The 20,025-nt window shown below is 45.7% G+C and overlaps 1 protein-coding gene across 1 annotated transcript in view; it reads right to left on the reverse strand.

Moving 5' to 3' along the window:
• Positions 1–419: 419 nt before the first annotated feature.
• Positions 420–20,025, reverse strand: part of vwc2 (von Willebrand factor C domain containing 2) — a 30,352-nt gene continuing 10,746 nt past the window's right edge. The window contains exons 3-4 of the mRNA XM_076050057.1: positions 17,982–18,111; positions 420–1,378 (exon numbers count right to left, since the gene is read on the reverse strand). Coding sequence (XP_075906172.1) covers positions 1,227–1,378; positions 17,982–18,111 — 282 coding nt within the window. The 3' untranslated portion in view covers positions 420–1,226. The remainder of the gene's footprint in view (positions 1,379–17,981; positions 18,112–20,025) is intronic.

The following is a 20,025-nucleotide window of genomic DNA, read 5'->3' on the forward strand; positions in this document are numbered from 1 at the left end:
GTTGCTTGACCTTTTCAAATGTTAAAACCAAATTGGGATCAATGACATCAGAGGTTCCAGATTGGTTTTTAATGGAGGTTATAAAATAGAATAATAATTAAAAAAAAAAAATCCAACAGCAAGTATGGAGATTCTGCATTTTTGCTCACAACCTCTATCAGTTTAATGCTTATGAATATTAGGAATGAAACTGCAGCATTAGAAAATAACCTAATATCCCCTTCAAAACTAATTAAATATTAACCTTGTAGCTTCCCCACAAACCGTTCTCTTCCAGGAGCTGATGGAGGGCGGGGGGGGGTGGAGGGTTTGGGGGGCGGTCTGGTGCTCACATCTGAAGACGGGATTTGTTCAGCGCAACCGCTTCTTTCTGATGAGAGAAACGCTTGGTGGGAGAAAATAAAACAGTGCCTTGATCATTTCATCTTGGCGTCATTTTCTGTTTTGGAGGAACACTTTTATTCATTTGGAAGTCTGTAAAATGCGAAACATAATCCTCTTGGCAAAGACTGAACATGAGATTGCACAGTGGGTAAAAGCACCATTTTGAGCGTTTTACAGAGCGCAGCTTGGCATTTATTTTAAACATGTACACACGAGAGAAAATTACAAAAAGAAGCACTTTCGAATCGAAAAACAAACAATTGAACATCCAAAAAAGAAGGTAGGTCGGGGAAACAGTCACATCTTGTTGTCGCGTTACTCCGAACTCTTGATTGTTCTGTACAGCACAACTCAGCCCCTCAAAACTGAAATGGGTCACCCCCCGCGTCTGCTCTGCACTTTGGTGGTGGTGGTGGGACTGGTCTGAGGGTTTGCTTTTGTTGTTTTTTTATCTCCAGGTGACAACGCAGGTGGGGACACGGCGAGGTTTTCACCTCCAAGGACAGCTGTGTGTGTTCTTTACATTCTATTTTAGACCTCTGGTCCCATACATTGCTTATTAAAATACAGAGGATGTAAAAAATACTTATTCACTAGTTCCGCATTAATGACTCATATTTTTTTCATATATTCATAAATAATTCAATACATAGATAAATAGATATTCTGTGTGTGGATTACAAACTTTAATAAAAGCTCTCTCTTCCAGTGATTCAGGAGCGATTATAAATTCTGAAATAGTTGAGGGTGGTTTTCTGACCCTGATGTCCGGTAGTCCGGCTGAGAGACCGAGAGCTTGCGTGCAGCCTGTGCCCCAGCGTCCCAGGTGTGGTGTCCAATCCTTAGCTCCGCTGGCACTCGTTTTTACTGCAGGTGGCCTGCCGCTCGATCTGCCACGTGCCCTCCTCGTATGTGCAGTAGCAGATTGTGCACTCATCGATCTTCACCTCTCTGCCCGCCGGTATCACCGACGTGTCCGCGTAGCAGTTTGGCCCTGCACAGAAAGAAGAGGAAGTGGAATGGAGCGAGAGAGAGAAAAAGCAGCCGAATGATTTGCATGATGCGGTTAAAATTTAATTTCAAATCCGGCCTCATGTATTTTTGAAACGGCCGTTCGCGGGTTGTTGCCGCCTTATCACGTTAGGGAGGTCAAACCTTGAACGGTGAAAACTGCACAAGGACTAAATTGCCGCGCTTATTGTAGGTCAGACAGCGTTTCACTGTGTAAATTGGCACAAAGATATAGACGGCAGGAAGAATGGAAAGGAAAAAGAATGTTTTTTTTGTTCAGACTGGTACCCATCCATTTTTATTTGTCCACCAAAGACCAAACAAGGTCCAGTGTGTAAAAATCCAATTAAAGGGCTGAATGTGGAATTCAATGTCACTCTCCAAAAGAAGCCAATTGTGGTAATCGCTGACATATCAGGGTTAAAATCATTGTGTTCTGCAGTCTGACTTGGAAGGTGAAAGCACATCCATGCAGACATAACAGCATCCAGATTGTGATTCTCAAAATTTAGCTTTTTTTTTTTTAACACAAGATCAATCAATGAGATTGACACGACTCACTGACTTTAGATGAAGCCACGCCCTGCCAGATGGGAAACAGTTTTTTTTGGTTACTATTTATACGAGTGTAGTTCAACAATTATGTCACAAGTGACAAGTGATCATAAATGTAGTTTGCATGCCAGGTCTCTAGGTGGCAGTGTGTTACTGCACAGCAACTCAACTTATCGAGAGCATTACCCTCCCGGGTAACTGAGCTCCAAGGATGTACCCAGCTACCCTATGGAGGAAACTCTTTTCGGCCGCTTATATCCCCAATCTCGTTCTTTCGGTCATTACCCAAAGATCATGACCATAGGTGTGGGTGGAAACAAAAATCGACCAGTAAATCCGAAGCTTCGCCTTTTGGCTGAGCTCATTCTTCACCACGACAGATCGGTACAGCAACTGCATCACTGCAGATGCCGCACCGATCCGCCTGTCGATCTCGCGCTCCATCTCGTGAACAAGACCCCGAGATACTTGAACTCCTCCACCTGAGGCAGGACTTCTCCACCGACCCAGAGGGGGCAAGCCACCTTTTTCCAGTTGAGAACCATGACCTGGGACTTGGAGGTGCTGCCGTAAATGCAAACCAGACTCCTGCTCCGATCATAGAGGGACCAAACAACAGAAGGCCCTGACCCCCATACTCCTGGAGCACCCCTGACAAGACGCGTCGATCAAAGGGTTGGCGGTTCAATTCCTGGCTCCAACTGTCTGAAGTGTCCTTGGGCAAGACACCGAACCCCAACTTCCTACCAATGGGGCTAGGCAGCGCTTTGCATGGCAGCAGCCACCCACTGGTGTATGAATGTGTGTGTGCATGGATGAATGAGAGGCCATTGTAAAGTGCTTTGGGGTACCATGAAGGTGCTGGAAATTGCTTTCCAAGTGCAGTCCATTTACCATTTACCAAATCCACAAAGCACATGTGGACTGGTTGGACTCGAGCACCCAACGGAGAGTGTGGAGCTGGTCCAGTGTTCCGTGACTATGACGGAACACTGTTTTCTCTGGCGTTGCCAGCATTGTTCCTCCTGAATCCGAGGTTAAACTACCGGCCGTATCCTCTTCTCCAGCACCCAGGAGTAGAATTTACCGGGGAGGCTGAGGAGTGTGATCCCGCTATAATTAGAGCACACCCTCCGGTCCACCTTCACGAAAAGAGGAACCACCACTCCGGTCTGCCAATGCAGAGGCAATGTCCCCGACATTGCCTCTGGATTGTCATGGCTGACACGTCTCTGATATTACAGAGACGTGTCAGCCATGACAGTTCCTGCACAGAGACTTGAGGTACTCGGGGTGGATCTCATCCACCCCCGGTGCCATGCCACCAAGGAGCATTCTGACCACCTCAGTGACTTCAGCTTGGGTAATGGACAATTCCCCCCTAAGTCCCCTGCCTCTGCTCCCTCAGCGGAAGACATGACGGTGAGATTAAGGAGATCCTCCACTACCGCCCGAGCTGCAGCACGCTTGGCCTGCTGGTACCCATCAGCTGCTTCAAGGGTCCCACGACACCCCTGTGCTCGAACATGGTGTTCGTTATGGACAAACTGTGACTAGCACAGAAGTCCAGCAACAGAACACCGCTCGGGTTCAGATCAGGGAGGCCGTTCCTCCCAATCACGCCTTTCCAGGTCTCACTGTCGTTGCCCACATGTACGTTAAAGTCCCCCAGCAGAACAATGGAGTCCCCGGTTGGAGCACCATCCAGCACCCCTCCCAGAGCCTCCAAGAAGGCCGGGTACTCTGCACTGCTTTTTTGGGCCATAGGCCAAAATCACAGTGAGAGACCTGTCCCCAACCGAAAGGCGCAGGGTCGCTGCCCTCTCGTTCACCGGGGTAAACTCCAACATCTGGCGGCTGAGCTATGGGGCAATAAGCAAGCCCACACCAGCCTGCTGCTGCTCACCACTGGCAACACCAGAAAAATGGAGAGTCCAGCCCCTCTCAAGAAGCTAGGTTCCAGAGGCCATACTGGAGGTGCGCCCGACTATATCTAACCGGTATCTCTCAACCTCCTGCACAAGCTCAAGCTCCTTCTCCCCCCAGTAAGGTCACATTCCACGTCCCTGCAACCAGAGACCATTTCTAGAGGCCCGGGTCGTTGGGGCCCTCGACCTCGACTGCCATATGAACCACATTGCACCCGACCCCTACGGCTCCCTCTGCGGGTGGTGAGCCCACAGGAGGTTGGACCCACATCACTCCTTCGGGCTGGGCCTGACCGGGCCACGTGGGCAAAGACCTGGCCACCAGGTGTTTGCATGCGAGCCCCAACACCCGGTCTGGCTCCAGTGTGCATACCGGGCGACGTCACAGTCCTTGTTCTATTGTCCATCATAGGGGTTTTCGAACTGCTCTTGGTCTGTCCCGTCACCTAGGACCTGTTTGCCTTGAGAGATCCTACCAGGGGCATAAAGCCCCAGACAACATAGCTCCTAGGATCATTCGGGCACTCAAACTCCCCCACCGCGATAATGTGGCAGTTCAGAGCTGTGTTAAATACAGCGTAGTGTATATAACACAACAGCAAAGAGCGGGTAACATCAAATCAGAAACTTTATTATCTCTTTATTTCTTAAAGGTGGCAAAAATGGCAATAAAAATGAACGTTTTCTGTGGATGTTCAAGGAGTTTGTTTGTCTGTTTATTTGTTTGTTCCAATCCACATTTTGTCACAGTTGACATGACAGTGGATGCAACGTCACACAACGTGAGGCGAGACGTAAAACATTTTGTGCATGCATTTTATTTAGCTTCTTATAACTGTAGTGGTTTAAACTTTTCCACTCAGGAATGCGAGTGCAGTCTGTGTGGATTTTACCTCAGTGATTTCTAAACAGATCCAAGCATCTGGTGCAAACACCTTTGTGAGGGGCCTCAGCCTCCGCAACGTCATGAAGAGGTCCTTATTGCGGCATTTAAGCCACTAAGCCACAAAACTCTCCTCCCCCTACGAGCCCCTTGTTTTTTGTGTCAGAGACTATTTAGATAAACATGATATGGATTTATGTTATCTGCGGGGTGATGTAGTGCTACTTTACACCTCTTGTCACCTATTGCAGTGAGCATACATTAAAATTAATGAGGTGATAATGGGTGCCTTGTGGGGAATCTACGCTTTTATTTGAAAGCCTTATCATATACAAAGCTGTAAAAGGTGCTTCATGAGCACGAACCCCCTAAAAAACATAACATTATAGCACATGAATAAACAGCTGCCATCAGTATCTTTGATTATCAGATGACTGCATTTTAACAAAATAGCGCATCCAAATGAATCTAAGTGAAAAAATACATTTTAATTGAAAGGTGTTTTCAGATATTGTGTATGAAAATAATTTAATGTCTTTCCTCATTTGGGCCAGTTCCTGCAAAAGCTACCCAAAAGAGAGAAAAAAGGCACCCAAAATCCGTTAATAAGTATTACGTATGCCACTAGAACAGCTAGTCAATTAGGTAAGAAGCAATTATACGTCCAGAGCCTCTGGTGAACTAATCCATTAAATCTTGGGTAGTTGCAATCATTTCTTTCCACAGCCTCCCAAAGAAAAACAACACTTTGTGGCATTATTCCCATTTAACAGTCTACACTGTCTGTGACATATCGAGCAAAACTGGATAAAATTGACCATCTTCCCACGCGGTCCAATATTCTACAGGGAAACTATGGATTGTGACATTTACACTGGTACTAATTGTCGCAAGCCAATCAAATGCAATGGAAAGAATCGAAATCGAAAGCCAAAGACCAAGACACAGCCAATCTATGAAAGTCGATGTCAGCATAGGGTAACATTTGACAAACAGTAATGTAACCTCGTTCTTTATGTATATATATGTATATATATATATATATATATACATATATATATATGTGTGTGTGTGTGTGTGTGTGTGTATATTCTTTTTTTCTTTGATGAACTGTGTTTGAGTCACAAGCACCCAATTGCAGTGAAAGGAAGGTGGTAAATCAGCAGCTGCAACAGAAAGGGAGCTGGCGGTGTGTCCGTGGCTGAAGAGCAGCGAGGGCACAGTGTGTGCTTTGGCTGACACTCTGGAAAATGTACTACACATGTCGGATGTGCGCTTTCACTAACTGGGTGTCAGGGGCTACTGTCTCAATCAGAAGAGGCTTAGCAGTCCACTCAAAAAAAAAAGTGTCCGAGCACGGAGACTAACCACCAGGCGGGTTAGACACTCAACCGCAGCATCCCCGCCTTCACTTTTTATTCTCCCCCTGTCTTTCCCTGGGGTATTGGCTGCATTTCATGTCATTTGCAAATAATATTTCAGCTGGTTTTTTTTTTTAATGTTTATTCAAAGGTAAAAGATAAAGTAGGCCAGTGCTCTTACATGTAAGACCTACAAATAAGTAAATAAATAAACAAAAAGAAGGAAATAGTAGAATTACCCAGAACACTGGAGCACAGTGAAGGCCAATGGGACAAAAGCTAGTTTGAAAGTAGGACAGGACCTCCATTTTTACATTGCTTTGAGATGCATATCTGTTGCCAGGGCCACATATCTGTATGGAGATTCATCTTAACTTTCCTCGCCGAGATACTTTTCATGAAGAAGAAGAAGAAGAAGAAGAAGACGAAGAAGAAGAAGAAGAAGAAGAAGAAGAAGAAGAAGAAGAAGAAGAAGAAGAAGAAGAAGAAGAAGAAGAAATGCCAGCAGACCGAATACGGTGCCCTTCATTTCATTTCCCTCAGTGGAAAACGGGCTCTCGCATCTGGGCCCTCATATGCTGTTTCCAAAAATAGTACGATAAGAGGCGCACATGGACGAACAAGCGTCAGAATTTGGGAAAGATGCCCCCACTGGTGTCAGGGATCATTTTTTCCACAATGGGATCCTATTCCAATGGGAACCAATTTTGATCCCATTTAACGTTCTGAATACGAGCCTTAATTGGGGTCCTTTGAAAGGTTCTTGTTGGAATCTGGCATCTGCTGCGAATCCACTCAGAGTGGCTTTTTCCACCAGCACTTCGCGTCGCCAAGTGACCACTCAGCGTTGACGTAGAGAAGCCGTCTCATTCTTGAAGGCTGAACTGCCATCAAAAATGCGATGCATCCTGCGATTAGGGTGATTACACGAAATTCTTGAGGGCCTGAGTCATTATCTTTTCCAGCATCTTGTCTTGGGATTCAGACAATTAACCCAGGGGTTTTGTTTTGAGGATTTTTTTTTTTTCTTTTTTCGCATGCACTTTGTTCCATGCCTCTTTGATTCAAATTCAGACTACAGCATATTTCTGATTGAGGGCTGCTTCCGCTCTACTCTGACTCAAAGGTTGGGCTAATAGAGACTGAGACTTGTGACTGAAAACACAGGAAGCAGCGTTGTTTCGTTTTAATATGCTGCCGCTCTGTAGGGAGACCCAGGTGACTTGCCTCTTTTTTAATATCTCCTCCATAAATTTGATCCCCCTAATGGAAAAAAATTGACGTCAAAGGAAGTATTCATTGAGAGCTGCGGTCTTGAAGTGGCCCAGGCATCCCCCTTCTGTCTCCCCGCGACGTGTTTTTGCAAACAGTCCTATGCATATCCCACAGTACCAGATATGAATATCTTCCCTCTATCAGGTCTGCCGCACGAATACCTTCGCTGTACGCATGAAACTAAAGTATTGGCCTGCTAAAAGCACCTCTCTACTTAATTAGCAGCCGCAAAAGGAAAAAAAAGTAAACAAATCAGCTCATAAATCATCCATTATCTCTCAGAACGCACAGTGAAAGCCTAAACGCAGCACCGATTACCTCGGCAACAGCAGGTATAGCCGGTCCGTTTTCCCTCAGACTAACAAGGTCTTGAGCCGGTCCTAGGCATAATTAAGATGCTGATAGATGGGTGGGTAGATGGGTGGGTGGATGGATGGGTGGGGGGACGGAGGGGATTTTCTCCTGCAGCGGCGGAGCCACATTTCATTGGATGACGGCGGAAGAGGAGCGAGGCGGCGCATCAATCAGTGGCGGGCGCGTTGCCGTGGCCCCGTCAAAATGTCAACCCTGACGCATTTATAAGTCGTCAGATGGCCGCGTCTGAATAACAACTCGTGCAGCGGGCCCCGGCCGCTGTCGCCGCCGATTCATCCTCATTAGCGCCATTTAGAGCGCTCTGCTTCAGATGAAGGATGCGCACGTCAGGCGCGTTGTCGCCGGTGCGGCACCGAAAAAAACTAAACGACCCTGCAGTTTTTGTTAACAAGATAAATCCACGCTCCATCCCGGCTCCCAGGGATTAAATCACAAGCCGTCAGCCGGGCCGCTTCTCAGATGAACGACGCTCATTATTGCAAATAAATGCGTTTGACCACTGGATGCCTGTCATGGATGCCCCCCCCCAATTGTCCTGCTGCGGTAGTCATATGACACCCGCCATTTTGTTTGTCACTGCTTCATTGATATAAAACATCAGCGTCGCTCCGTCAGCCACTCACTCTGGCCGATGCGGTGGGAGATTTTTTACAGGCGCCTCAGGCTTCATGAGAGCTTTTCCAGTGACACGCGAAGAAGGCAGAGACAAATGGGCGCGCGCACGCACACTCGAACAGTCGGATCCAGACTGCCGTCGCAGCCTGTTAGGAGTTGGCATAGGCTGGCGTGTGAAAGAGACGGCCATTAGCACCTGTGGCTCCTTTCTCCGTGGCAGCCGGCGGCCGATAATGGACGGGGAAACGGGAACACGGCTCCAAGTCGTTCCACCTCTTCGTTCTGGAGTGTTGGGAACATGTTGGCAGCTTATAATACCGATAATGGTAAAGAGAGGAGCAGAAATCGCTCATCTTAATGGATTTCTCGAGTACATTTATATTATGAATGCAGAATGGAAAAAAAAAAGAAGACCTGTCCCCTTTCTGGAGGGAGCGTCGCAGGTTTTGCAAGGGGAGAGACTTATTAAGAGGTATATTTAACCACGAGCGAATGAACGATGCCTTCAAGAGGCGTTCTGCGGTAACGGGAATTCAGAAGCTGTTGAATGCGGAACTCCGTCGATGAACGCCGAGAGACAGAGGGATTCATACCGATGCTGAGGCACGCGAGATATTTTGATTTGTTTGGATGCAATGTCTCTTGCCCGCGTCCGCAGCGATGTTTGTGCCTCGACATCGCAGCTGCGGACAAGAGGCACGACTGTCACGAGCCATGTCCTTCACTGGAATAACAAACAGCATTACCCGGGACAGACTTTACTCGGGGGCTGCTTCATTTGCTTCAATCTAATAAACAGCCTATTTAAATTGTGGGGTGTGAGGCTCGACAGTCTTTTTTTTTTTTAAACAGTTGCCCTTCTCTGTTGTACTGCTGTATAGTTAAAATCCCATCCAAACGTACCTTCAGCATTGATTTTTATTCTGAATACAGCAACAAAAAAAAAACACGTAATAAGCAGCACACTCAATGGCCCTGTTGTATTGTTGAGACATAATGCAGCTCACTATTACCTTTGTGACAGTTCTTTTTAGTATTCTTATCAACGTCTCAAAATCCAGCCATGGCAGTGACCATGATTTCAATAAAACGTGGCCGTCTGGTAAAAGGCAGGAAAAAAAGAAGACGGCATATCAGCTCTTTCCCTTTTTTGTGTTATAATTAAATGCCATAAACGTGTCCTGCAGTTTATCTGGGGAAATGTCTAATTTTCCACAATATTAATTATTCATGATTGCATAATGGCCAGTAGCCATTGTGTGCAGCTTGTACCATCAGACTGTCATCATTGGAGATGGAAGGAGATCTGGAGCAAGTGTAATGAACCTTTCACACAGTCGTCTGTTACCTTTTATCTCTGGCAGAAGGAGCTCGCACTGTATGTTACAGCAAAGATTAGTCCTCAAGGGCATTTCTCTGTGTGTGTGTGTGTGTGTCTGCACACTCTCGCCAAAGAAGTTTGAAAACATTTTTTTTCCACCTATAAAAGTCTTTGGTCCTTTCTTCAATGCTAAAAAATCCCGTCCTGTCGGGGTAAAACAGTCGCTACAGCATTATGTCTACGTTAATCTCATACTCTTGTGTCTTTCCTCTTCATCCTCATCTGCGTTTTCCATTGCAAGGTCATGCATAATTGATAAACTAGTAGACAATATTGGGCAGTGCATCCTTAAAGGACCATAAAAGTGAACAACAGGTAGGCCAGGAAGTGCACTCCCCTATATACATTGTTGAAGCTGGTAAAGACAGTTTTTGTTGTTGTTGTTGTTGTTGTTGTTGTTGTTGTTGTTGTTGTTGTTCTCATACTCAGACTTGAGAAAGTTCTACACATTTGTAGTCTTTGAACGTGTAAAAAAAAAAAAAAGGGGTGAGGAAAAAAACGACTTGTGAGATTGCAAATAAATATTTAGAAATATGTGTTATATATATATATATATATATATATATATATATATATATATATATATATATAATATATATATATATATGTATATATATATATATATGTATATATATGTATATATATGTATATATATATACATATATATACATATATATACAAATACACACACATAAGAGAATGTATATAAATATATCCATATATATGTGTTGATGTGTGTTAAAAAAAAACTTTTTGTTTTCTTTTCATAATCTATGTTTTGAGGCATCTGTGAAGTTCCTTTTTCTTTTTTTATTATTATCAGAATCAAACAACTACAAAATCCATGAGGCTGGACTGGTACTACAGGATCCAGGTTATTTCTGACTGGTAAAGCAGCGCTGATTTGGAATGACGGAGCTCGGCGGAAAACAGTCAAAGCAGCGCTAATCTTTATCATTGGTACCTGGACTTCAGCACGCCTTGCCTGTTGTCCTCCAGTGACCGGAAGGAGGCTTCCTTAAACAGGCGAACTGCCCCATTTCTCTCATCATGACAAACAAACTTTCTTTTCATTTGACTGTCGAGCCCTTTAAAAAAAAAAAAAAAAAAAAATGCCACATTAAAAGGCCCTCTGTGAATCAGCCCTCTCTTAATTTAAATGAGGCTCTGTGCCTCCCGGCAACTGGGCTACCGTGTCTGGTGTTGGTCCATTTGAAGTGATTTTGGCTCGGGTTCAGACTGTTTATCGCATCCCCCCAGATTAACGTTGACCCTCGTGTCTGAGTCTTGAAGAGCACCACTTGTTTCCTCATGCGTTGCCAGGGAGATACACAGCCAGAGCAGAGGACAGGCCGCCCCGTGCTGCCGAGGTGCCGGGGAGAGTCTTCTCCAACCATTGATTTTTTTTTTTCCCTCTCCCTTAGCTTACTTCAAATGCTGCCTCGGAGAAAACTATTTTTTCATGGACAAACACAAACATGTCTTTTCTACATCTGTCCGCTGAAGGGGGAAAAAAAAAAAAAGGAAACAGACGGAGGAAAAATAATCAGGCCGGAAACACATTTTTCCCTTTGTGAATGACAAGGGCTCGTGCTCAAGAATCAATATTGTTTAATTTCTCTTTACGGGCAGCCAATGAGCGGCAGTGACAAAACTTTACGGAGTGTGAAACCACATAATTGCAATGTGTTCCAGGGCTTTGGGATAATGAGTAAAAAATGATGAGAACCTGCCACCGTTCACAGCTGTTCTTTGATATTCATGAACAACTGTCTGCTGTGGATGTTAGCGATACCTCTCACTTTCATCTCGCTCCCCCAGCGCTTCCCCAAGTGTCTCCTCGCATACGGGCTAAATAACACACGGGAGACGGGGTGCCCTGCCATAAGCATTGATTTTGCATGCCTGAAAAGGCCATGATAATGCCTTTGAATATATAATGAGCTTATCAAACGGCAGAATAATTCATTGTGATTTTTATCAATTGGGAAAATGGTAAAAGGGGAGCGAGGGAAATGTTAGCAGGCCAATGAGACAGGCGACAGGCGCGACGTTTTGATTAGAACAGATATCCCGATCAGGGAACTGATGTTTCAATTTTTCAACTAATTTCTTACTCTTAGCCCCGGCTCCCATTAGCCATCCCACATCTGGCTGAGGTATTAACTCGCTCCCATTAAGGAGCGATGCTTTGATGTGACACCTCTGATGATCCACGACTCCCGGTCTTAACATCTGCCCGTGCGTCAAACAACATCTGCATGCAAAGGGGGCAAACAACACAACCTGACGGAGGGAGGGGCGGGGGGGGGGGGGGGGGGGGGACTCTCCGACGGCGACCTTCGGCAACTTTCTCCGGCGGCGCGGCGGTCTCCCGTGGCTACCGCGGGCTCGCAGTCTCGTATCCAGCGCGCACGTCATAGATGGGCGGGGAGGGAAAAAAAGGAAAAGAAAAAACGCGGTGGACAATCAATGATCTTCATCATTTAAGTCACGGTGACCGTGATACCCGGCCAAAAAAACATCATTAATAAAAGACAAAGGGAAAGCCAATGTCTAATCGGTTTAATATTGCAATGCAAGGGAGGATCAGGAGACAGATAAGCATTGAGTGATAGCTTGTTTACTTTTGTATTATCCCGTCGGTACACCTTTGGGTTGCTCACAAAGGTACCCCCCTGAAAGTTCTTGCTTTCAATGCTTTTTTTTTTTAAATATGTTGTTGATCACGCATACACTCTGGCCTCAACCCAAGCATGAAATTAACTGAAAATGCAAATGAAAGCCTGCAACAATTGAGACTTCAAAGCTGTGTGTTTTTTTTCTTCTTTTTCGCTGCTTTGTATTCGCTAGCAGATGCTTCCGAATGGTCTTCGCTCGCCGTTAGCAAGCGAAGGCAAACACGCGCCGCGTGTGGCCGTCGCACCCACGTGTTTGCACGTCCTGTTTGCATCTCATCTTTGCACAGGCGATGACCTCGCGAGGCCTGTTCATCAAAATCCGAGCCAGTTTGGTTGCCCGTCCCACTAGGAGGCTGTTAAACACATACTGGTGCAAAGATGCTCTGCTTTCGCCCGCGATGCGAGCGCTGATGATTCGCAGCTACGCTGAGATGTGAAAACACCGGCGGGCGGCGCGGAAGTGAAAACAGAAGTCCAGGAAGAGCCAGCGGACTCACACATATCTGATGATAAATATTTTATTTTTTACGTTATTTTCGGCATTAAGGGCGCCACCTGCGCTAACTTTGAAACACTGCGGCCCAAGTGCTGCACAGTATAAATGCTGCTACAGGCTGTTTCTCTGTCTTTATAAATACCGCCATGCCCTCGCAGATTACACAGAAACAACACAGGACAAAGCTGACAGAGCTCATGCGAGGACGTTGTGGCTGAGTTGTGTGAAGCAAAATAAGCCACTGAGGCTGAAGGCGGAGTGTTTAAAAATGCGTAATCACACTCAAAGTAGCGAAGGCAAATGTTTTTAATTGAGTAGCAAGGAAGAAGAAGAAGAAGAAGAAGAAGAAGAAGAAGTACAGGGAGGATTGAAGTAAATTTAGGTCATACTCAGACTTTAGCTGTAGGCTTTGACCTGTACTTTTAATGTATATTATATGAGCATTGAGTGTTTAGTTTTCCACTTTACTGCTGCACTCTGTTTTTCATTGACTTGTGAACCGTGCTCAAAGAATTGCAACGTATTCTGCGTTTACGTGTACAAATGGCAAGACAAAAACTTTCTGAATCTTGATCCTCATTGGTTGAAGGATCATATGAGACACTGCGGCAGTCCCTGAGTGCCTCTGAGAAATCTGACAATGTTTAGAAGTTCAATGGATTCAGTAACTGAAACCCACTTGGGCGTCAAGCCATCTAGGAACACTTGTTTTTCAGTGTTGGCACCTGCTTGGCATTTTTCTGTTTTCCACAGGTGTGTGTGTGTGTGTGTGTGTGTGTGTGTGTGTGTGTGTGTGTGTGTGTGTGTGTGTGTGTGAGAGAGAGAGAGAGAGAGACAGACAGAGAGAGACAGAGAGGGAAAGACAGAGAGAGAGAGAGAGATTCTTGTCGACTGGAGCCAAGTCAAATCGGTAGAAAAAAATGGTTTTCTTGCACAAAAAAATGGACTAAAACCAATGACTACTCCTACACTGCAGCCGCGTGTATTCCACACTCGCATCCCTGCAATTCACGCTAAGCATGAAGAGACAAAGACATGAAGCCGATGTCAGGAGAGTGAATACTACTTGCACGCTAAAGGTTAATCATTATATCTTCCCCATCACTCAGTGCTGAGTGTCAGATTTGCTTTCCTGGTAGCCTACAACTCCCTCAAAACGGTCCATCAGCGTGTGCAACACATTAGACCACCAGTGTTTGCACTTTACAGAGGAACAATGCAACAATTTTATTGTAATTAGTTAATGAGTTGGTGTGATAGGTAAGTGATGTATTAAAGGAAGAATGAGGTCTGCCTCATAGCGCCCCCTGCCTGAAAAGCAGCCTTGCCTTGGAAGTTTTCTGCTTTGACTAAGACACAAACCCCAGTCAGGTATCTGCAGCTAGAAGGTAGAACCAGCCAGCGCTGCTGCATTTGTTTAAAATGTACACAGTGGCAGAGCTGAGGAAAAAGAAGAGGTGAAGAAGGCGAAACCAGTGTCTGACTGAGCAGGAAGTCACACAAAAGTCAACCTTGGTCGAGCCTTAGGTGAATGGAAGGAGGTATGTACAATCGACTGGCATTGTTTCTGCTGCACTTGAAAGTGCTGTTCAAGAGTTTGCGTGTATTCCATGTATTTCTGTGTCTTTGTGCACTCTTTGCATTTGCTGTTATTTGCAAAGCTTTGACATGCACTAATGACCTTATACTGTACATAAGCTACAGACTTGCATCGCCCCGAAGCTCGGGACTGACACAGTTGCATTTGCAGTGACAACATTTGCATGTGCGCATAAACTAAACGCATGACATTTTTTTTAATGATACAGGTTTTGTTCCATCAAGTTAACACACACATATATATGTATATATGTATGTATATATATATATAATATTAAAATAAAAAAATAAAAAAATATTAATATAATAATAATTGTTTCAAATCAAATCTAGTACAAAAGTAGGCACACAACAAATCCTCATACACATTTTAAAGAAGGAAACAGGAAGTACCAGCAGATATCATCCTAGACAATCTATTAAAACGTACGTTCAACTTTTACATTTTTGATTCACTTGTTGTTTGATAATAAATTTGCTTGCTGTGCATTCATCATCTTCCATACCCGCTTATTCCCGAGCTCAGGGTCACGGGGGCCTGCTGGAGCCTACCCCAGCTGTCTTAGGGCGAAGGCAGGGTGACACCCTGGACAAGTCGCCAGTTCATCGCAGGGCCACATAGAAACAAACAACCATTCACACTCACATGCACAGCTACGGACAATTTAGAGTGCTCAATTGACCTCACATGCATGTTTTTGGAGTGTGGGAGGAAGCCGGAGAACCCGGAGAGAACCCACGCAGACACAGGGAAAACGTGCAAACTCCACACAGAAAGGTCCCAGGCCCGGAATCAAACCCAAGAACTTCTTGCTGTGAGGCAGCAGCGCTAACCACTGCGCCACTGTGTCGCCCGCTTGCTGTGCACTAAACCTCTAATTAAACGTCTAATGCGGAGCCATCACTTCTGTGGTTGTAACTTCTTTTGACGTCAAGCACATTTTTTCTGCATTCCACGTGTTTGTAACTATGCCATTTGTCCGTAGGGATGGCAGTAACCACAGGGCAAAAACTGCCATCTTTCTACACATTTGACCCTCATATCACGTCGAGGCTTCCAACGGCTGTTGCTCACTCTGCAAGAAATGACAACGAGAGAGCAACGTTTCTAATCTCATCATAATAACTACCAACTGTCGACTGAATATTTTTAATGTCTTTGCACCCATCTTTCCTGATTGAAAAGCGAAAGAAAAGAAAAGAAATATGAATGACGGCGGCTCATAACGATGTTCAGCATTGCGTATACGCTAAAACAATAATTTAGCTGTCCAAGTAAATATATTGGCTTGAAGAGTCAAAGGGCTTCATAATACATGCTGAATAACTATATGCCTTATTTCCACAAGAAAGTTGGTAAGTGATGCCCAAAAGCCATCTGGAGAGAGCAATCAAAAAATGGAAAATCGGATCCCTCTGAGCTCAAAACACATCAAAGTTTCAACACCAAGAGCGTGGTGAATGTGTAGAAGCTTTTCTAGTGCCTCCAAAGATGTTACATAATTGTGTTTTTTTCCGGTCTGAGTGGCACTCCATGAGTTGAATGTGTTCGATCAATGTAATTCTCAATTCCCTGAAAACCAAAGACACAAGTGTTTCTAATTCTGTACGCAGTTGGTGGAATGGTAGCGCGAGTCAAACCACCAGTTACCCCGGCTGATCCCATCTCCCAGCTGTAAATCCTCGCTGGATGAACGAGCCCATGGATTTCTCTTCGGGCTGCCACATGTGTGCACTGTGCTCTATTTACATCTGTCTCCTCCACTGATTTGCAGCCCATCATGTCCACTGGGCATCTTAGATCACAGTGGGGGAGGACTAGGAGCGCTGCCCGGAGTCTGCACAAAGCGCTCCCAGCATAATCAATACGTGCAAGCATTAAAAACCGTGTGAAGGGGAGAAGGAAAGAAACAAACCAGGGGAAGAATGCGTCACAATTTAGCATATGTCTGAAGGAAAACAGGTGTCTGCTGGCAAATACTCCCAAGATTGCTAATGCTTCCAACGTGCTGTCTCGCTGTTAGCAGGCTTTTAGTGTGATAGGGAGTCCTTCTCATTGGTAACTAGGCATGACCAATCAGCAAGTGTTTAGTCTAATGAGCTTATAACTGTCGTAACACCACATTCAGGTTGTCATCATAACACACTGCACAGATGGTCATTGTATGCTGATAGAGACATTTAGTGTCATCCACTTTAAGCCAGTATTTTTTTTTGGCAGGTCCCTTTTAAGAATATATCAAGTTAAAGACGTTTGGCTTTTGTTATTTCACTTTCAAAGTCTTGCATCTGTTTCACTATTTGATATGCAAATGCACCATTTCATCAAAACACGCTGCTTGCACTTTTTAGACGCGCTGTCATCCGGTTACCGCCTCACACGTACAAAGCATTTTTACGTGCAATGAACTTTAAGGTGCACTGAGTGTTTTTTGCTGATTTTCTTCCCTCATGAAGATGACTTGCCCTCTTTGCAGACGAGCCCATGTGGCACGTAAAGATACCAAGTCAGAGATGTATCGCAAGTCATCATTCTTTTTGCTGAAGGAAGCATTGTTGCTGACGCTGCCACGTTTCATTAGAGTCACGCCAAGAAAACAAGGGGACATAATCTAGGACATGCTGTCCGGAATCATCCCCCAACAACTTCAGATAATCGACTCTGAGCTTCAGAATTCCTGCTTCTCCGACGGGGCCGGAGCTCTCGAAGCAGCGGGATCATAAACTTACAACCCCGCAGCAGGGGAGAAAAAAATGCAAGTGGAGCTTAATTCTCCGTACTTCGGGGTGAAGACAGGGGAGGACTGCAGCCTCCATTAGTGGAAAAACAAAAAATGACGACAAAAAAAACAGAAAACGAGAGGGGGGGGCGGGGGGGGGCACGACTTGCCAACTCTGTCACAATATTAGAAATATGTAACATGATATGCGAGGAGAACGGTAACGCCGCTGTGCAGCATAATGTGCGCTTTGTGTCAGCAAGGCGAGACATGCGCTCCTCTGCCCATATGATTCCTGCTGAGTTGCCCTTGAGCAAATACACTTGACACTCGTCAGAACAGTGGAAGCTGCACAACGTTCACCACTGGAGGAGTCAATGCGGCGGAATGAAATGTTCACCACAGCAAAGCATTGAAATTTAAATTTTTTTTATTATTTTTCTCTCCAATATTTTGAAGCAATAAAGGTTTTGAGGCCAAAGTGTGAAACCTTCAGATGTTTCCTTTCTTTAAAAGCCCTACAGATTTATTATTCAATTAACTGAACAAGGAGGTAGGGGTGTCCTCTTTTTTTTTTCCACGGCTGTACTGAGCAAATGTTGGAATTGCTTTGAAGACAGAGTGAAACTGGGGTGAAAAACTGTGGAAGCTGGAAGCAAATACATATATATATATATATATATATCATTTTTTTCCGCCAAAATGGTCTCCACTCACCACTCTTGCAAATGGGACAGCACTGATCCGGTTCGTACTCCGGGTCCACGCAGTCCGTCTGGGGGCAGGCGGCCACGGAGCACAGCACCTCGCCGCTTGGCTCGCATCGGCACGTCTCACACGGGGACACCTGGTTGGGCAGAGACCCGCCAGATTCACACCCTCGTAAACAGCTCTAACGCACACGCACGCACACGCACACACACACACACACACACACACACACACATACACACACAAGCGCAGTCACACACACACACACGCACACAGAGCCAACACAGAGCCTATCCGTAATTAATTTCACTCTAATCTTCACAGTGTTTGTTTCACTTCCTGCTTCCTTCCCAGCGCGCCGTCTCTCTGCGGCTATCTTTCCCTCGCACACACAATAATACCCGTCCTGTCGCTTTTGTTTAAGGCCGCGCCGTCTCACTGTCACTGGCTGCGTCCGCGGAGGAGAGGGGGGATCGGGGGGTGGGAATGGGGGGGGGGGGGGGGGTCGGGTCGTCTCTCTCCACTTTATTGCCAATGAATGGCTCATTTTGCAAAAGGGCTTGAGTGAAAATGCGCTTCACTCCCCCAATCAGTCGATACGGAGAAATCAATAGGAGCGGGGGAAACAAAAGGATACTTCCAATTTTCTTGGCCCGTGGACGGGAACATTAGAAATGGCTTGCTTATCCGAGTGTGCCAGTGTGTCACTGGAGAGAGCAACGGCGCTCGCGAGGCCCGGGAAAATGATAGCGCGCAGTTTGATCGCGATCAGGCTTCTATACATTCCTCCTGAAAGGCTTAGTTTAGCGGCCGCTCGCGCGGAGCCATTTGCCTTTCCATTTTAGCAGGAGACCAAAGGTTAATTCCGGCGGCGTCACTGATTGCAGGGGCTGGCGCCTCCGCATGGCACTCCACCGTGAAAAATGGAATGAGGCGGCACTTAGCACAATACCCCAGAACTTAGCAATCAAGCATTAAAACCTGCCTGTTGCTTTGGTATCGGAGCCCTGCTCTGCACGCGGCACAGCCAAAGGGCTCACATAATGTAAATGAATGTCCACTAATGTCTCTCAGCTGTGCAAGACGTAACCTTGTCTGCGAGTAGAGGGGGGAAAATGCTGCATTAACCAGTGCCGTGTTAGTATCACCTGGGGAGGTCGTGCAATTTATAGGAGCTGCAGAGGACTCCTATGATCTTAATGTCATCTGTTCTGGCCATGTCGGTAATTTGTTGAGTAAAAATTCCACACCAAGTAATTTCTCTTTGATGAGACCAAAGTGTATTTGTCCGTGAGGTTCTGTATTTGCCGTTTTGACAAGATGCAGAGAGAAACACGCTTCGGACGAACGGTCTAGACAGCATTCTGGATGCAGGGTTGGCTGCGGTTCACAGACAGAGCAAGATAAAAGCCATTCAAAAAGCGAAAACCCCAAATGTTTCTATTCTACCGAGCTCTCTGGTTTGTTTTTTTTTTAACCTGTTCAACAAAAAAATATGTAGCTGCTTGACATCACATCCGGGGGTAAATGCCGGCAAAATTGAGCGTAATCACTGATCCTCTGCGAGCGCACCACGTGAAACACAGCCACGCCGCGTGTCATTTCTAAATTCCGCAATGGTTCCCAGGTAATACTAATTGCGCGGATTGCGAGCTGGACTCTGACCACCCCCCCTGTTGAGACGTTAATGGCCATGAAAGAGAAAATGTTGTCTTTTGTGAGAGGCATTGCGCCAAGGTCGTGGAAAAATCCTGGGTTAAGCCTTTTGGAAACGTGGCAAAGAGGAAAGAAAATACGCTCGCTCTTCGCCAACGCCCACATACGGCAGCGGGTCTCTGTAGACTCGTACCGTTGCTGTAACTACAAGGCTTTCGTGTGGATCAACAGACTGAAGTTGAAAGTGCGCGGCTAAATTCAGCCTCCAGTAATATTGGAGCTCGTGCGTGGGGACAGAGGGAAGGAGGGGAAGGCAGGACGGGTGGATCAAGTGCTGAACTTTGTTTTTATAAATCTGCCTGGCCGGCCCCGCTTGCTTGCACGCTGCAAGGCG

This window comes from Nelusetta ayraudi, unplaced genomic scaffold, assembly GCF_046127955.1.
Source record: "Nelusetta ayraudi isolate G7.1 ecotype Tasmania unplaced genomic scaffold, CSIRO-AGI_Nayr_v1 ptg000122l, whole genome shotgun sequence".
NCBI classification, from domain to species: domain Eukaryota; kingdom Metazoa; phylum Chordata; class Actinopteri; order Tetraodontiformes; family Monacanthidae; genus Nelusetta; species Nelusetta ayraudi.